The sequence below is a fragment of the Gorilla gorilla genome, chromosome 11, assembly GCF_029281585.2.
Source record: "Gorilla gorilla gorilla isolate KB3781 chromosome 11, NHGRI_mGorGor1-v2.1_pri, whole genome shotgun sequence".
NCBI lineage: Eukaryota > Metazoa > Chordata > Mammalia > Primates > Hominidae > Gorilla > Gorilla gorilla.
In genome coordinates this window covers 104,289,022-104,306,853 of record NC_073235.2, presented here as the reverse complement: position 1 = coordinate 104,306,853, position 17,832 = coordinate 104,289,022, and the positions used below count along the sequence as shown (strand labels likewise).

General features: G+C 41.9%; 1 protein-coding gene across 2 annotated transcripts in view; it reads left to right on the top strand.

Annotated features, from left to right (window-relative positions):
* Nucleotides 1-6,521: 6,521 nt before the first annotated feature.
* The window catches only part of MPP4 (MAGUK p55 scaffold protein 4), a 49,501-nt gene continuing 38,190 nt past the window's right edge, over nt 6,522-17,832 (top strand). For both annotated transcript variants that reach the window (XM_063695095.1, XM_063695096.1), the window contains exons 1-7: nt 6,522-6,683; nt 7,530-7,651; nt 10,307-10,384; nt 13,223-13,303; nt 14,544-14,675; nt 15,380-15,461; nt 17,630-17,715. In XM_063695095.1, the coding sequence (XP_063551165.1) occupies nt 6,605-6,683; nt 7,530-7,651; nt 10,307-10,384; nt 13,223-13,303; nt 14,544-14,675; nt 15,380-15,461; nt 17,630-17,715 (660 nt within the window). In that variant the 5' untranslated portion in view covers nt 6,522-6,604. The remainder of the gene's footprint in view (nt 6,684-7,529; nt 7,652-10,306; nt 10,385-13,222; nt 13,304-14,543; nt 14,676-15,379; nt 15,462-17,629; nt 17,716-17,832) is intronic.

The window sequence follows — 17,832 nt, the reverse complement described above, 5'->3', positions numbered from 1 at the left end:
TGTGGTGGTTTTATGATTGTAGAAGAAATGAACAGGGCAGCTTAAAAGATGAAAGGAAACCCAGACTTAGTATTTCTTTAGCCCACATTGTAATCCATGCCTCTAAGTATTGGCCTCAAAAGTCCCTCTGGGGTTTTAGAAATCTCTCTCTTTAAAATAAACGTAAACCAATAGTTATAGAACCCTTTCTAGCAAAGAGCAAATTAACTTTCTGACCCCAATAACCCAAGGACACGGGTCTCAAAAGAAATCTATTATTTCTTTGAATAAAAAGCATATTTTGATAGTTACTCGTTATTTTTTTTCCTCCTAAACAGATCGAGGGAAGGGAAGGTGAGGCTTTAAAATTCTGCTTAGAAACGTTAGATATTAATTATCTCCCAGTTGTAATGTTTTCTCAAGAGGCCTTTCCATCTTGCTGCTGCCTCTACCAGAATGTGCCTGTCCACTGTTGGAAGGGGACCAACCCTTAAAAATCCGTTTATGTTAAATACTTTGCATTTACATTGGAGATTGTTTTGAGTTTCTGAACAAACACATAAATAACCACATTTGCCTGGTAAAGCCAAATTTACAGAATTTCTGACTCTGGGCGGGGGTAGATAATATGTGGAAATGGACAAACAAAAACTTTCAGACAAATTGACCCATTGAGAAGATTTCCAATGATGATAGGCTGTCTCAGTTCTAAGAAAAGCCATGTTACAATTCGTCCTTTTACTGGAGTCTTGAATGAAACTGTTCAGTTACTTTGGATTCTTCCTACTATATGCTTTTCAGATAGCATATTAAAGTTATAAATTTTGAAGTGTATTGGAAGAAAAACCCTAAATCTCCAGGCCAATGTTTGTAAATAGAAGTCCTCGGCACTCCTGCAGCGGTTTACAATGGTCATTCACATGCGTAATGAATGCTTACAGCAGCCCAAGGATGCAGGTGTTATCCCCATTTCCCCCCATTTTTCAGACAAGCAGTGACCAAGATTTGCTCACTGCCAGAGCTGGGACTCCAGCCTAGAACTTCCCTACTCCCTACTTCCCTAGAAGTCCAGTGCTTTTTGCTACTACAGCTGCCAGAGATGCGGTTTCATAGCTGGTTATGTATTGAAAGTTCTTAAAAGTGAGTTAAAAATGAAAATCTTATTGAAATCAAGTGCTTTTCACAAAATATGCTGTACTCAAAACACAAATGTATCACATTCCCAACTTGTGTTTTCATCTATGATGGAGAGATAAGGAAAGCCACGTGATTAATATGGGTAGAAGGGCTGATGACCCTCTGATAATTGCCATTTAGTCTCTACCTTTTGCCTTGCTGTCAGCAATACCTTCCTCTCCTTTCTGCAATTTCCCCTTCCAAATGCTCCCCCCACTGAGCACTCCCTGCAGTATTAAGTTTTCAGATAAAGAAGTAGCTCCTATCTGAGATAGAAAACATTATTTGTTAAGTTCAGAACAGTGGCTTGGGAGGGGATTGACCAGAAGGTACTGTTTTTGATGGGCTTCTATTATTAGCTGAACAGTCTTCAGTTGTTTTCTCACCATAACATGAGAGATTTAATAAGGTTAGTAGGTTATTGGCTTATTTCCGGTCCTGCCACATTTTTTTTCTTTCGTTAAAAATGCTATCTTCTGTTGTGGAATGTCTGTCATCTTGAAATAATCAACAAAAATACTAGTGTTTTTCTGCTGTTAACTGTGTGTTGGCAATCTGAGAGAAAATACTAGAATGTAGGTTTGAAAATGATACAAATTAGACTTCAGTTCAAGGAATACTTAAGAAGATTTGTGGCAGGAAAGGCTTGTGAGTAATTTAGTTGTTAGGCTGGGTTAGGCATCTGTGGATTACATCAAAGAGGATGTGCAGAGATTTTATCGGGAGCAGTGAGGTGACTTTGGCAGCTAACAGGCCACTAGTATCCTACTAAAGCTTTTGTCTGGATAGGAGCAACATGCATGTTTACAATCTTGCAGGTAAGAGACCTTGGCAAATAATCCTCAGTTACCAGAAGATGTATCCATAACTGCCTAGCTTGCCTGTCAGTTTTTAATAGCTAAAGATATAAATCTGGGTAATCTAACTCAAATGGCTTAGTTTCATTTTAATTCAAATGATACGGGGAATTTTATGATCTTGAAAGAGCAGGTTTTGCTTCGAGAAGCCATTTCTTCAGTATGGAATAATGAGTTGTCAGGAAGATTGAGTACAATGGGCATTTGCCGTGGTCCTAATCAACAGCATTTGGACCCAGAGGAAACCAGCTATTTTTGTAAGGGCCATTTCTCTTCATTAAGTTTCCAAGTGCTTTTTAAGGGTTTGTCTAGTAAAAAGCACTATTTTGAAAAACAAGCATAGTAAGGGTAGGGGGTTGTGGCATTTAATAGTACATTTTAAAAAGCTAATGGAAATACTGATTTTTAAAACAAGATTTAGGACAAATTCCTTAGGCGTCAGTCACACTAATGCATCTTCCGAGTCAAGAACTGGCTGTGCTTTCTGTGTACTCAGTCTGGAATTGCATGTGGTGGGGTGCTTACTTATTTGCAGTCTCAATCAAGAATTCTCACTCTCAAGATAGCAGAAATAGATACGTTTCAACTGACAAATTTGGTACAGAAGTCATGGAAAGGAAGGTAAGTCTTTTGCCAGGCATCATGCCAGGCATCAGCATCTTTCAGGACTAAGGAAACAAAAGAGGAAAACTTGATTTTACTACATGTTAACTCTACTGAATACCTCCTTAAATGTCAGATTCCTTATCTGTAAAACAAAGGTTTTGCATTTGATTATGTCTAAGATCCCCTTCTGCCCCCAGTTTTAAAGTTTGATAGGGAAAGAGGTTTAAATCAGGATACCAGGCCAGGGAGGAAAGGAAGGGAGGGCACAGGCCTCTGGAGTTCAGCTGCCTCCCCCATCAGGATTGAAGTCCCAGCTGCTGGCTACTGCCTTGAGGGAGGTATCAGCCTTTTACTTCTGGATCTTGGCCTCTCCTTGTTCTACCCCTTCCCAACAACAACTGAACATACCAAGTGCTTGCTATGGCCCAAGCACTGTTGCAGGTGAAGCTGCAGCATGAACAAGATAAGAAACATCTCTGCTCCCCAGGCCCTCTGCAGACATGACACCTGCGGGAGACAGACACTGAACAAGCCAGTGGATACAAGAACTGGGAAAATGAGAAGTGCTATGAGGGCAAGAAGTTGCAACTGTTTTCTTAGCTGCCTGGAGGGAGGGAAAATCATTTTCTGGAAGTTTTTTTCTATGAGTTTTGTCTTAGCTTTGGCTGTCATAACAAAATACCATAGACAGTGGCTTAAACAACAGAAATGTATTTTCTCATACAGTTCTGGAGGCTGGAAGTTGAAGATTGGGATGCCAGCATGGTTGGGTTCTTGCGAGGGTTCTCTTCCTGGCTTTCAGATGGCCGCGTTTTCACTGTGCCATCATCTGGCAGGGAGAGAGAGAACACATGAACTCTGATGGCTCTTACCCAGACGCTAATGACATCTTGAGGCCTCTACCTCATGACCTTAACTAAACCCAGTTACCTCCCAAAGGCCCCATCTTCAAATGCCATCAACAATGGGGATTAGGGCTTCAACATCTGAATTGGGGGTGGGGACACAACATTCAGTCCACCATAAATTTGTCATAGGAACCTGAAGATGACCAGCCAAGCACAGTTTTTAGAATTTGCATAAGTTGTAGATTACTGTAATTATTGTTTTTGCCTCTATGGCTGAGAAACTTTGGGTCAAAACGAGCCTTTTAGAATGTATGAATTAGTTATCTAGGTAGCCCTGAAGTTGGCTCTAGATTTATTAGAAGCTATTTTAACCATTGCATTCACTCAAGAAACCACTGCCTATCTGTGAAGCACAGTCTATCTGTAAAGCTCCCTCACAATAAATTCATCTCAGAAATATGTAGTCTCTAGTGTGTGCCCCCAACTGCTGAATGGGTAGGCCTAGCTCAGCACAGTCATTCGGGCATTAAATATGGCAGAAATGTGGTCCACCTCATGACGTGCAAACAGTTGGCTTGTTTAATCTGCACTGCTTCACCAAGGACATGTGATTTGTGAGATGCTGGAGGGGAACCAGTTTTAAGAGTCAGCCTGAGTGTCAGCCTCATCTGTCTGCTCTGACTTTTGTCTGCTCTCTAGCAGGCACTCCAACTCCCTTTTCCATTTTCTACCCTGGAAGTGCTCCCCTCCAGGGAGGGAGATGAGTCAGATATGCAGCTGTGATGCTAAATGATTCAATAGAGTCAAAAACAACACTGAACAGAGGAAAACGCATTGTTTAATCTGACTCAGTTACAAGTGGGCAGGGTAGGTGATGGAGGGCAAGTCAAAAGCATAACGATGTCAAGCTTTGGTAGAACCTAGCAAACCAGAAGACTTCAGGGTGTTTGGAAAGGAATGTGTAGGGGAAAGTTGTCTAAAATGCTGTAACAGCTTTCTGTGTTGCTCTTCTCACTGCCTTAGAATTTAGAGTCAAAATAATAATGATCTTTCCTTCTTTTAGATAGCCTTCCTGGCTTCAACCCACAATCTGTCTAGATTCTAGACAGTGGTTCTCAACCCTATCAGAGTCAATACTCCAGTCTTTAACAACTAATTTGAAGTGTTCCTTTTATAACAAAAACCTTAATGTATTCTTTATTGTCCTACTATAACAATGTTGTGGGTCCCTACCCCCACCGCATACCCCTTGGTAATTACCATTTTGGTGCACTCTGAGCCCACTCCAGCTGCTAGCCCCTCCACTTCATATCTGAAGGTATACATGTTGCATGCTGGAAGAGTCAGAAATAATGCTCTCTGGGAAGAGCTCTCAACCTGTTGGCTCTAACAGGGGCCAAGAGAGTGAGGGTATTTATATACCAAGGTTGCCATTGGTGTATAAAAACCCTCATGTTGCCATTGGTGTATAAATACTCTCACTCCCTTGGCCCCTGTTCCCCCGTGGGATTAAGGTCTAGTTGCCTACAGTGGTTACTTCTTGATAACAACTTATTACTGGCTTTTTCCCCTTCCCTGCCTCAATACCCTACTCCCCATTGTATATTAAACCAGTGCAAAAGTGTCTTGTGTTTATATGTAAAGAAAAGTTGGTGTCTAGATTCCGATAACTACAGGTTTTATTGATTTTCAGTGACATGATAGTTCAGTGGGACATTTGAAAGTTATACAGGGCATGAGGCGATTCTTCACTGTGTAGGGCAACTTGTGGAAAACTTTGCTTAAAGAGCAGTAGGCATATTTTCTTTGCCCATGTTTTCTTAATCCCTTCCTCCCCTACCCTGCTGGCTGAAATGTAGACGTGATGACTGGAGCTGCAGCTGCCATCTTGGAGCAGGTAGACAGAACCATGCTACACCCTAGGGTGACAGAGCAGTAGCCGGAAGGAACCTATTCCCTGAGGACTTCATGGAGCAAGGCTGCCCTATTAGCCCTGGATTCTCTCTGTCTCTGAACTTTCACATGAACAAGATATAAACTACTCTGCTAAGCCAAAATTATTCTGGGTTTCTACTTCTTGAAACTAAATCTACATAAAGCAATATCAAAAATAAACGTTAAAATAAGCATTTCAAACTGGTTTTCAAAGACTGGTATTAAATCTGATAGGGTTAAGAAAACTGTCTAGGCCAGGTGCGATGGCTCACACCTATTATCCCAGTGCTTAGAGAAGCCAAGGTGGGAAGATTGCCCAGAAGTTGGAGACCAGCCTGGGCAACATTGTGAGACCCCATCTCTACAAGAAGTTAAAAATTAACCGGGTCTGGTGGCACATGCCTGTGGTCCCAGGTACTCAAGAGGCTGAAGTAGGAGGATCATTTGAACCTAAGAGGTCGAGGGTGCATGATCATGAGCCATGATCATGCCATTACACTTCAGCCTAAGCAATAGAGTGAGACCCTGTCTCAAAAAAAAAAAAAAAAAAGGGAAAAAGAAAACTGTCTAGACTCTATACAAATTGTAGGATTGAGCCAGGAAAGCACTCTAGAAACAAAACAAAAAAACAGATTGTTACAGTGTTGTCTCTAAATTCTAAGAGTGTGCCTCAGTAATAACCCAAAATTCTTGCAACTGTGACCAGGCCAGCTAGTTGTTCTATGAAGAACTATAAGGTGCAGTGAGAGGAAATGGGGCACCTGAGTGGAGCTGGTCCACGGAAGACTTTTCTGAGCTCTAATGATGGGTAAAGTCAACTGGGTAAAGAGGTGGAAGATAAATAAATATAGTATTTGTCATTTACTTTTAAAAAGTGGGTAGGTGTGGTTTCTAGGAAATCAATTCTTCTCAAAGGCTAAACAATGTGGTTAAAACATGGAGTTAGGGGGAGCGTTTTATGCAATAGTCGTTTTCTCTTTCACGCCACTGGTGATGGTCAAGAGTAGGCACCACAGGGGAAGACTGTGTTTCATTTGATGTGTATCCCAGTGTGTACACAGGGCCTGGCTTGCTGAGGAAATGCTATTGAAAATATATTCCAGTGTGCTGAGAGCTGGTGGCCAGTGGGACTGAGTGAGCTGTGTGCCGTGTATTGACCCGCTTCCTAGTCCTGAATTCCTTTCAGAAGCTCCGGCAGGGAGGATGATACAGTCAGACAAAGGAGCAGATCCACCAGACAAGAAGGACGTGAAGCTTTCTACAGCCACCAATCCACAGAATGGTATGTGTCACCAGGACTCCTTTTCTAGAGCAGAAAGTAATATCACCTCTGACATGTGATCAAATGAATAGGCAGAAATCCTGACAGACTTACTGTGATCCCTATGAGGATCTTGTACATTTTTGGTTGCACTACTGCCCTACCAGTGATAACTTTAAGAGCAAATTTCAAGCCAGGAAGGAAATAAATGGACATGATGGATTCAAAACCTTTTTTTCTCTTACCTGACAATGTTTTATGTAAAACTTAGAACTTCTTAAGTTGTTCACATTCAGAATATCACTACAACACTATGAAAATACTGTAAAAAAATAGAATATTCACTAAAATCTGTTTAGAGACCCTTTAATCAGGAGAATACTGAGCTTTGCATTAAATCTATTGGGACTTAGAATTTTTCAATATCACTCTCAATAAGAATTTTTTGAGAGGATGAAATGACTCTTATGTTTGAGTTAGAGAAAGAGGATACAGAACACAACTAGATAATTTTGGGATAAACAACAGGCTGGTAAGATGGGGGAGGGGAAAGCAATCATTTTCCTTTCATGACATCTTACATCTGCACATCACGATCTATTATTTTACTCAGTGTTAAGAACAACACTATGGCAAAGCTAGCACCTTCTCATCTTGGGCAAAGAAACTGGGTTTCGGATAGCTGTGTGACTTTGTGACGTTCACAAAGTAAGAGATGGAACAGGGCTTGAAGTCAGATCTTTTGGCCTGAGATCCAGTGTCATTTCCACTCGTGGTGAGACCCCATGGCATGCCCCAGCTGTCTGAGTTGCCTTTCACGTTTACACCCGCACCTGCCACCCCATCTCTGCTCTCTTCCTTTCCTAGGCCTCTCCCAGATCCTGAGGCTTGTGCTGCAAGAGCTGAGTCTGTTCTACAGCAGAGATGTGAATGGAGTGTGTCTCTTGTACGATCTCCTCCACTCGCCGTGGCTTCAGGCTCTGCTAAAGGTGAGTGCTGCTTTGCTCGGAAGCCTTTGCTTGCTGAAGGGGTTGTGGGGAGTGTGTAGAAAATGACAGCTTCAGTCCATTCAGGCTGGATAGCGGAATAGTTTATAAACAACAGAAATTGATATCTCACAGTTCGGTAGGCCAGGAAGTCCAAAATCCAGTCGGCAGCAGATTCAGTGTCTTTTGAGGGCTCCCTCTCTGGTTCATAAATGGTACCTTCTTGCTACGTCCTCACATAATGGAAGGGGCTAGCCAGCTCTCTGGGGTCTCTTGTATAAGGGCATTAATTCCATATTCATGAGGGCAGAGCCCTGATGACCTATCGGCTCCCAAAGACCTTACCTATTTTTTTTTTTTTTTTTTTTTGAGACAGAGTCTCACTCTGTTGCCCAGGCTGGAATGCGCTGGCCTGATCTCAACTCACTGCAACCTCCGCCTCCCAGCTTCAAGCGATTCTCCTGCCTCAGCCTCCTGAGTAGCTGGGATTACAGGCACCCACCACCACACTTGGCTCATTTTTGTAGTTTTAATAGAGATGGGGTTTCACCATGTTGGCCAGGCTGGTCTCAAACTCCTGACCTCAGGTGATCCGTCCGGCTCAGCTTCCCAAAGTGCTGGGATTACAGGCATGAGCCACCACACCCAGCTAGCCTTACCTTTTAATATCATCACCTTGGGATGAGGATTTTAACATATGCATTTTGGAAGTACACATTCAGATCATAGCAACTACTTACCCAATGGCGTCATTTATCAACTGGTAGGAAATTTCAACTTGGAAAAAGTTCTTAGAAGGCAACTCTCAGAGAAGAGCTACACAAACTTCTTCGCTTAGGAAGGAATTAACTTAGGTGGAGGAGAATATGGTAGTCCCTTCCTTTTCTCCCCACAGCTCTTTTTCTTCCAGAGGCCCCCTGGAATCACAAAACAGCCACCACGATGGTCACTGGCAACACTTTATCAGCTGGCTACAACCGTTTGTCCTTGCAGCAACCCTGGATAAATAAAAGTGCTTTAAAAAATTATTCCTATTTGTTTGTTAAAGTTAGAAAGTAAAATATCTACAGTTCTGTTTAGGTGCCCTAAAGTTTCTTATTCTAAAGTTTCTTCTGGCCCAGTGTGACGGTTCATGCCTGTAATCCCAACATTTTGGGAGGCCAAGGCTGGTGGATCACCTGAGGTCAGGAGGTTGAGACCAGCCTGGTCAACATGGCAAAACCCTGTCTCTACTAAAAATACAAAAAATTAGCCATATGCAGTGGCATGCACCTGTAATCTCAGCTACTCTGGAGGCTGAGGCACAAGAATCGCTTAAACCTGGGAGGCAGAGGTTGTAGTGAGTCAAGATTGAGCCACTGCACTCCAGCCTGTGTGACAGAGAGAGACTCCATCTCAAAATAAATAAATAAAATAGAATAAATAAAGTTTATTCTTTTTTAATTTGGCTAAAATTCCATGCACTATACAATGGCATCTAATAGATAGTAGAAAAATAACATCTACTATCTAGTAGATGCCACTACTATAATTTTGTTGTTCTGAACAAGTGTTGTTATTAAGAGAGATCCTTTTGAAGTTATTTTTTGGGATGTGGGTATTTCCTTCACTTAAGTGTGAAATGTGGTCTGTCTTATAGTGCATGTTAATATTATACAATAAAAGTGGCAACATCTTTGGCATGAATGAAGAAGTACTCCTCATAGCACTTGTTATAAAACACCTGATTTCTATCAGGCATTTTTTCCCACAGGATCAGCTAAGATAGGAGTTTTAATTTCATGATGGGCATTGCCTTTGCTCACCACTGCTAGGCCCTTGGTGAGTTATCCAATCAGCCTTCATCACTTCCAGGTAAACTTGAATGCGAGCCCTGAGATAGAGCAGGGAAGCAGCGTCGTCACTAATCTGGATAGAAAAGACTGGGGGCTCAGCCGGCCCCTTGGGCCTTATTTCTTCGTCTGTAAGAGAAACTCAGTTCCTAAAATAAGATCAAGGGGTGCATTGCAGAGCTAGGCAGGCTTTGGTGTCCTCAGCCCAACCCTAGATCTTGGTATGGAAAAAAATTCCCAAGGGTATGTGGAGATGAAGTTGGAATTTTAAAAAATGAACTTGTACTAGAGAATTAGGAGAGGAATGGGAAACAGCCCCAAAGCACAAAGCAGAGTACAGAGAAGTGTTTGTGGCATGCCCGCCACTTATTCAGAACCTTCAGTGGCCCTGAGCCACACAGCTCACATGCTGCACAGGCGCCCAACACAGGGGTCCTCACAGGTGTCTGGTCCTAAAGGGCCCCTCCTTTAAGACGCTCCTTTATGCATCATCTACAAATCCCCATTGGTTTCAGTCCCAGACACCCTACCCTCACTCTGTTTAACAAGATTAAAAGTTTGAATTTCTTTTTATTACTGAAATGCTTGGAGAAGATCAATTTCCCAATGGCAGCCAATAATTAAGCTTTTGAAGCATCGGGGCCACCAAACTCAAGTTCATTTCTCTTTGGCGACTAGAGACACAACTTACTAAACACCAACCACACCATGCTGTGCAGCCATTGGTGCAGTTGCCTGGGGTGTTTCTTCTCTTTGAGAGTCTTAAATCCAAAATGGCAATAGTCATATTATCAATATCAATTCTCCCTCCCTTGTCCTTCTGCAGATTTATGACTGCCTCCAGGAATTTAAAGAAAAGAAACTAGTTCCTGCCACACCACATGCACAGGTGTTATCCTATGAGGTAAGGAGATTTTATTCCACAGGATAGTAGAGCTCTGATGTGGTGCCATTTTACCCACATTGCTAGTTCAAATGAATTAAAGGTTCTAAGGAAAAGTTTTATTGATGACTATGCATCTAATAAATGTTTTTAATTGAACTTTAATATAAGGAAGAACATTGGCTGGATATCTCCCCAAATTAAAACACTCCCCACCACCACCTACATCATTTTTAGCATGTGTCCATTTCTTTCTTTTTTCCTAAATCTTGTACTCTATTTGCCCTTCATAAACAGGGTAATGTTATAGTAATAATTCTCGGATTTATATCTCTAGCCTGGAGATTTCCCTAAATTCCAGTCTCAAATATCCAACCGCCTCCTCTCCATCTTACTTGGATGTGTAATGGACTCCTCCAAGTTCACACGTTCCAAACTGAGCTCCTGATCTTCCCCACCTGCCGATCACCCCCACCCACTCTTCTGGAAGCCTTTTCTATCTCAGAAATGATACCTGTGTTCTTGCAGTGCTCAGGCCAGAATCTTAGGGGTCATTTTGACTCTCTTTTTCTGATACCTCACACCCAATCAGATAGCAAATCCTCTCAGCTCTACTTTCAAAATATATCCAGGATCTCACCAAAATATATCCAGGATCTCACCACCCCATACCATCATCATCATCATCTCTTACACAGTTAATTGCAAAATTGCCTCCTACCTGGTCTCCTGTGTCCACTCTTGCTCCTCTACAGTCTACTCTCAACACAGCAACCAAAAATACCCTCTCTGAAAGCAAGTCAAATCATGTCACTTCCTCACTAACACTCAAACCCTTCAAATGACTTCCCATCTCAGAGTAAACACCAAAGTTCTTTTTTTGTTTTGTTTTTTTGTTTTTGATAGAGTCCTGCTCTGTCACCCAGACTACAGTGCAGTGGCATGATCTCTGCTCACTGCAACCTCTGCCTCCTGGGTTCAAGCAATTCTCGTGCCTCAGCCTCCTGAGTTGCTAGGACAACAGGAACCCACTACACCTGGCTAATTTCTGTATTTTGGGTAGAGACGGGGTTTCACCATTTTGGCCAGGCTGGTCTCAAACTCCTGACACTAAGCCATCTGCCCACCTTGGCCTCCCAAAGTGCTGGGATTACAGGCGTGAGCCACCACACCTGGCCTAAACACCAAAGTTCTTACATAGCTGAACACAATCAAGCTGCTGTTACCTCTTTGACCTCACACTCAATGCTTTCTCCATTCACTCTGTTCCAGCCACATTGACCCCTTGTTATTGTTTAAATTCATCAGGCTGGGTGCAGTAGCTCATGGCTATAATCCCAGCACTTTGGGAGCCTGAGGCAGGCTGATCACTTGAGCCCAGGAGTTCAAGACCAGCCTGGCCAACATAGCGAAACCCCATCTCTGCTAAAAATACAACAACAACAACAAAAATTAGCTGGGCGTTGTGGTGCATGCCTGTAATCCCAGCTACTTGGGAGGCATGAAAATTGCTTGAACCCAGGAAGTAGAGGTTGCAGTGAGCCGAGATCACACCACTGCACTCCAACCTGGGTGACAGAGTGAGACTGTCTCAAAAAACAAACAAACAAACAAACCCAAAAAACAAATCATCAGGCATGCTTCTGCCTGGGGCCCTTTGCACTCGCCATTCCTTATGTCAGCAATGCTCTTGCCCAGATATATACCTGATCTGTCCCTCATCTCCTTCCAGTCTCCACTCAAATGCCACCTTCTCAGTGAGGCTTTTCCTGGTCTCCTATCTAAAATTGTATTCCCTCCTAGCACTCCCTAGCCAGCTTCCCTGGTTTATTTTTCTTCTTAACACTTGTCACCATCAAACAAAACTATTTTACTTACACATTTCATTTGTTGTCTGTGTCTCGTCCCTAGAATGTAAACTCTGTGAGAATGGAGATTTTTGTCAGCCACTGCTGTTTTTGCATCACCTAAAACAGTTCCTAGCACACAGTAGTGTTCAATAAATATTTGTCGAATGAATGAATAAATATAATCCATTTTATTATTTATTGCCCAAACCATATTAAAAGAAACAGCAAAAAAGAAAGAAAAAACTTCTGCTCTCAATTCCAGGAATCAACAACTCAAATTGTTCTCAGTTGTCCACAGGAAAAGCACATATATAATATTTTATTCAGTTGAAATCCCAGTGAATGGAGGTAAACCTTTGTAAACTGCTTGTTTTCATTTGACTGTAGGTAATGGGGCTGACTAAAGTCTTGAAAGGTCTTATGTCCTCTGAAAGCAGGTCTACGCCTAAATCACAGCAGAGAGAGCAGAATTTTTTTCCGCTTAGCACTTTTTATTGTAACAAGCATTAAAATTGCTAATCAACTGATACTCTAAAAGAGAAATTATGATTTCCATTTTCTATTTGAAGAATGGAGCATCCCATGGGATTAAGCTCTTTGAGTTCCCCAGGTACGTTCCTAGAGAAACTCATACAGCTTCATAAGCCTGCAAAGCATTGACATCAGCCAACAGCTATTATATTTTAGAGGCACTAGAGGAAAAGTGCCTTGGTTCATATGCTGTTACCAAATTGGTACATCCTCCATGCCTATGTGCCAGGATTGGGCATTGGGTTTAGATCCATCTCAACTCTTGAATTCTATTTGCTATATTAAAGTAGCAATTTTAATGAATAAAGAAGGATGGTAGGCTTTAATGGATGGCTTTAAAGATGAAAAAGAAGGCTCCAGTAATAGCTTTTTAAAGGTCAATATCATGTTAGTATGTATGTTATCCAGCCTGGGTGAGGTTAAGTAGGTGATAAAGATTTTTTTAAAATTTTATAATGTATCCTTTTCCCTGAACCAGGTAGTGGAGTTATTACGTGAAACCCCTACTTCCCCTGAGATCCAAGAGCTGAGACAAATGCTCCAGGCTCCACACTTCAAGGCAAGTGCCTGCTAAAATAGAAAAGATGTCCCCATCTGGCACATAGACAAAGTTGGGAAGGAGAAATATATGTGATGGAAAATGTTCTCTCTGAATAGATGTTCTATTACTGTACACGGTTACTGACCAACAGATTGTACTTAAATATGTGGGACTCAGATGTGACTAGCTCAGTGTTGTCAATCATGCAGTCAAGCCTGCTGTGTTTATGAGGAGGCATCCAGAACTTTCCATGGTGCTTTGTTTCCCCTACAAAGCTATTGCCCATCCAAAAATCTTGGGTAGCAAACAGGGAACATTCTAGTTATAGAGGAATACCTCCATGCTTCCTTTCCAAAGTGGGACTATTTTGAGTTTTAGATAATGTGTGTGTATTTGGAATATACAGTATAATGATGATTATCCCTGTGAGAGGGTTTATGAAGAACATTTGATTGCAGAACAGAAACCTATCTCTTAGTACTTACTGATTTGAGACCAATTTATCAATAAATTAGAACTTTAAGACAATGTCTGCATTTGGAGTGCTGAAATTTATCAGTCAAAAGTTATAATTCACAACACAACCACCAGTCATCAAATATCCTCAATGGCACACACTACTTAGAGAATTTTCTGAGTTCCAACTAAATTCTATCTACCAATCTCAGTCAGGGCGGCAGAGTGACAGCTTCTCCACCCCGTGAAATGAAGAATTTAACCTAGTGGACTAGTCAAAGAAACTCTTTGATCATACCCTATGATCATACCCTATGATCAAAGAGCTTGATCATATGAACTTCTCATTCTGTACCACATGAGCCCTTGAGTGTTACTAACAAATTAAACCAGCAAGATATTTTGATAGCTGCCCTTCATTCTACCTTAATTGGGGAAAATATTATAAAAGTTGTTTTGTAGTTCAAACTCCACAGGGGCATCACAGATTACATGGGCTGCCAGGAAATAAGAATGTCGTGGCATAAAACATTTTAGCAGAAATGAAAGAGTGTATTTTGCATTGCTTAACCTCTCTGTGCCTTATTTCCTTATCTGCAAATTGAGGACAATTAATGTACCTGTCTCATAGAATTATTGTGAAGATCGGATTAATTCATATAAAATGCTTCGCACTGTGTCTGGCATGTCTGTATTGGTGTTTGTTGTTGTTGCTGTGTCTTAGATAGTATTGAGTCACTATCTTCTAGAGGGGTTTGGCCCATGTGTGACATTTGCTCACCTTTTCCTCCCCTGTGCCCAGGCCTTGCTCAGTGCCCATGACACGATAGCTCAGAAAGATTTTGAACCCCTTCTCCCTCCACTGCCAGACAATATCCCTGAGAGTGAGGAAGCAATGAGGATTGTTTGTTTAGTGAAAAACCAACAGCCCCTGGTAAGGAAATCATTTTTTATCTTTCCATTTAGGGTAAGCTTAGGTTAATTGTGAACCAAATTATATCTAGTGGTTACTTGGGCAGTAGCCTTGCCTGCGATCACATATACAGTGATAATAACGGCTGTCAACTCTGCAAGTTTTGCCTGTGGTTTCAAACATATTACATGTCACAGTGTTTTCTCTAAGGAAAGATTTCAGCTTAGTGTTTTTCTTTTGTGAAAAGTAAGATGAGATTTATAAGACATTTTTGTGAGAAATAAGACATATGTTTTATTTTAATATTTGGCTTTCTGACCTATGCATGTATTTCCCTCAATTCCATTGCATTTGCCTATTTCCTCATATTAATGAGAAGCTAAGGAAGGCATTAATTTGATTTTCTAAGAACAGTCCCTCTAATTAGGTTTTAATTGTGGGAGGTTTCTGTATCTTTGGATGAATCTAAATATTCTTTTATGTCTATGTGGTTGAAACGAGACCCCAGGAAGCCAAAGCCGAATGGCCTTTCCTTTTTGATGGCATGCTATGACTGACAGGCCACAGGGCACTGTGTGGCCCCTCTGTCCCTGGTTGCCTGAATAGCCTTGTTTGAAAAACCAGAGCTGCATTGATTGAAAGACCAGAGCTGCATTGATTGAGGGAAGCCACCTGGAAAATGGTCATGTCAGGTAACAGAGGGATCTCGTCTATTCTTTCTTCAGGGAGCCACCATCAAGCGCCACGAGATGACAGGGGACATCTTGGTGGCCAGGATCATCCACGGTGGGCTGGCGGAGAGAAGTGGTAAGCTGGAGCAGCTGGGATTGAGAGTTACCAGAAAAACAGGAAACCCTTGACTGTTTAGGCTTCTTTCTAGAGAAATCCCTCTTTTTTCTTTTTTTTTTTTTTTTTGAGATGGAGTCTGGCTCTGTCGCCCAGGCTGGAGTGCAGTGGCGTGATCTCGGCTCACTGCAAGCTCCACCTCTGGGGTTTGCCATTCTCCTGCCTCAGCCTCCCAAGTAGCTGGGATTACAGGTGCCCGCCACCATGCCCAGCTAATTTTTTGTATTTTTAGTAGAGACGGGGTTTCACCGTGTTAGCCAGGATGGTCTCAATCTCCCGACCTCGTGATCCGCCCACCTCAGCCTTCCAAAGTGCTGGGACTATAGGCGTGAGCCACACACCCGGCCTGAGAAATCCCTCTTTGTTAACTTGGGTCAGGGCTTTAGTAAGTTCCATTTCTTGGATAAAGCAGTAAAGAAAGAAGAAACAAATATTCCAGAGAAATCTTACTCTTCTCCTTCACTGAGTCCTTCCCATTCTAGGTACCACATTAAAGTCTCTCAGTTTACATTCTCATGGCAACCTCAAAGGTAACTATTATCATGCCATTGTATAGATGAGGAAACTGAGGCTCAAAGAGATTATGAAACTAACTTGCTCAAAGTTACACCGTTTGAGTCAGGATTCAAGCTGCTTAGCTCTATATTCCCAACTTTTTCTCTGCACTTTGTCCTTCTACTTTCAGAAAGGCATAGCTCTTTCCCATCTTGAAATGCCTTTTGCTCACACTTTCAACCAGTTAACCAGATTTTCATCCTTTCACTGCTGTTCTTTTAAAAACTTTTTAATTTTTATTTATTTTTATTTTTATTTTTTGAGACAGGGTCTTAATCTGTTGCTCAGGCTGGAGTGCAGGGGTATGATCATGACTCATTGTAGCCTCAACTTCCTGGGCTCAAGCAATCCTTCCACCTCAGCCCCCGAGTAGCTGGGGCCACTGGTGCACACTACCATGCCCAGCCAATTTTTCTATTTTTTGTTTAGATAGGGTCTCACTATGTTGCCCAGGCTGGTGTCAACCTCTTGGGCTCAAGCAATCCTCCTGCCTTGGCCTCCCAGACTGTTGGGATTACAGGTATGAGCCACCACACCTGGCTACTGTTGTGCTTCTGAAATGAGTGGTTCTATACCTGTTATACATCTTCACTACCCCGAAGCCCTAAAACCTAGCACATGCTTTATACTTCAACATTCTCATTGTAAATACCAGGAATTTCCTAGTTGCTAAGTCCATTGGCGCTTCCTTTCTTTTCTTTTCTTTTTTTTTTTTTTTTTTTTTTTTTTTTTTGAGACAGAGTCTCACTCTGTCACCTAGGCTGGAGTGCAGTGGGGCAATCACAGCTCATTGCAACCTCTGCCTCCTGAGTTCAAGCAATTCTCCTGCCTCAGCCTCCAAAGCAGCTGGGATTACAGGCATGCACCACCACCCCCCAGCTAATTTTTTTTTTGTATTTTTAGTACTGACAGAGTGTCATCAAGTTGGCAAGGCTGGTCTTGAACTTCTGGCCTCAAGTGGTCCACCCACCTTGGCCTCCCAAAGTGCTAGGATTATAGGCATTAGCCGCCACGCCTGGCCCTTCTCGGTTTTATTTTCACTTCTTGACCACATCTGATGCTGTTGACACCTTTCTTGAATTTTTTATCTCCTTCATTTCTGTTCTATGACACCATTCTGCTTCTTCTCTCAACTATCTGACAACTCCACTGTTTTACCTCACATTTCTCAAGTCTTCACTTAAACCCCAAGTTTCTCCACATTTTCTCTTTTGAAGAATACCTACCCCATTTCCTTTTTGTCATTGACTTATGACCCTGACATCTTTGGTTTTAATGCTATTTTCTTACCAGCGTTCTGGTTCCATTTTACAACATCAGACTAGCAAAAATAAAAATATGACCATAAGTCAATGCCAAGTATTTGTGACGAGGTAGAAAAATGGACTGTTCACACATTTCTGGGGGTGATGTAAGTTGGAATAACCAGCTTTCTTTTCTATTATTATTTTATATTAAACATTTTTAGAGCATGCTTGGGTTAGTGAGTTTGTTAAATAGCTATTGAGGTAGCTACTGCTATTTTTATCCTACTTCTTTGTATCTTTCTTTGTTTTGTGTTACTGTCTGCCTAGGGTTGCTATATGCTGGAGACAAACTGGTAGAAGTGAATGGAGTTTCAGTTGAGGGACTGGACCCTGAACAAGTGATCCATATTCTGGTAAATCTTCTTTTTGCCTTTTTGTTAATGACTTGGAGAAATGCCAAGGCTGAACTGGGACCATCAAGCCCACGTGTGTGCACTGGGATGTAGCGGGGACTCAAGTTCTCTTGGCAG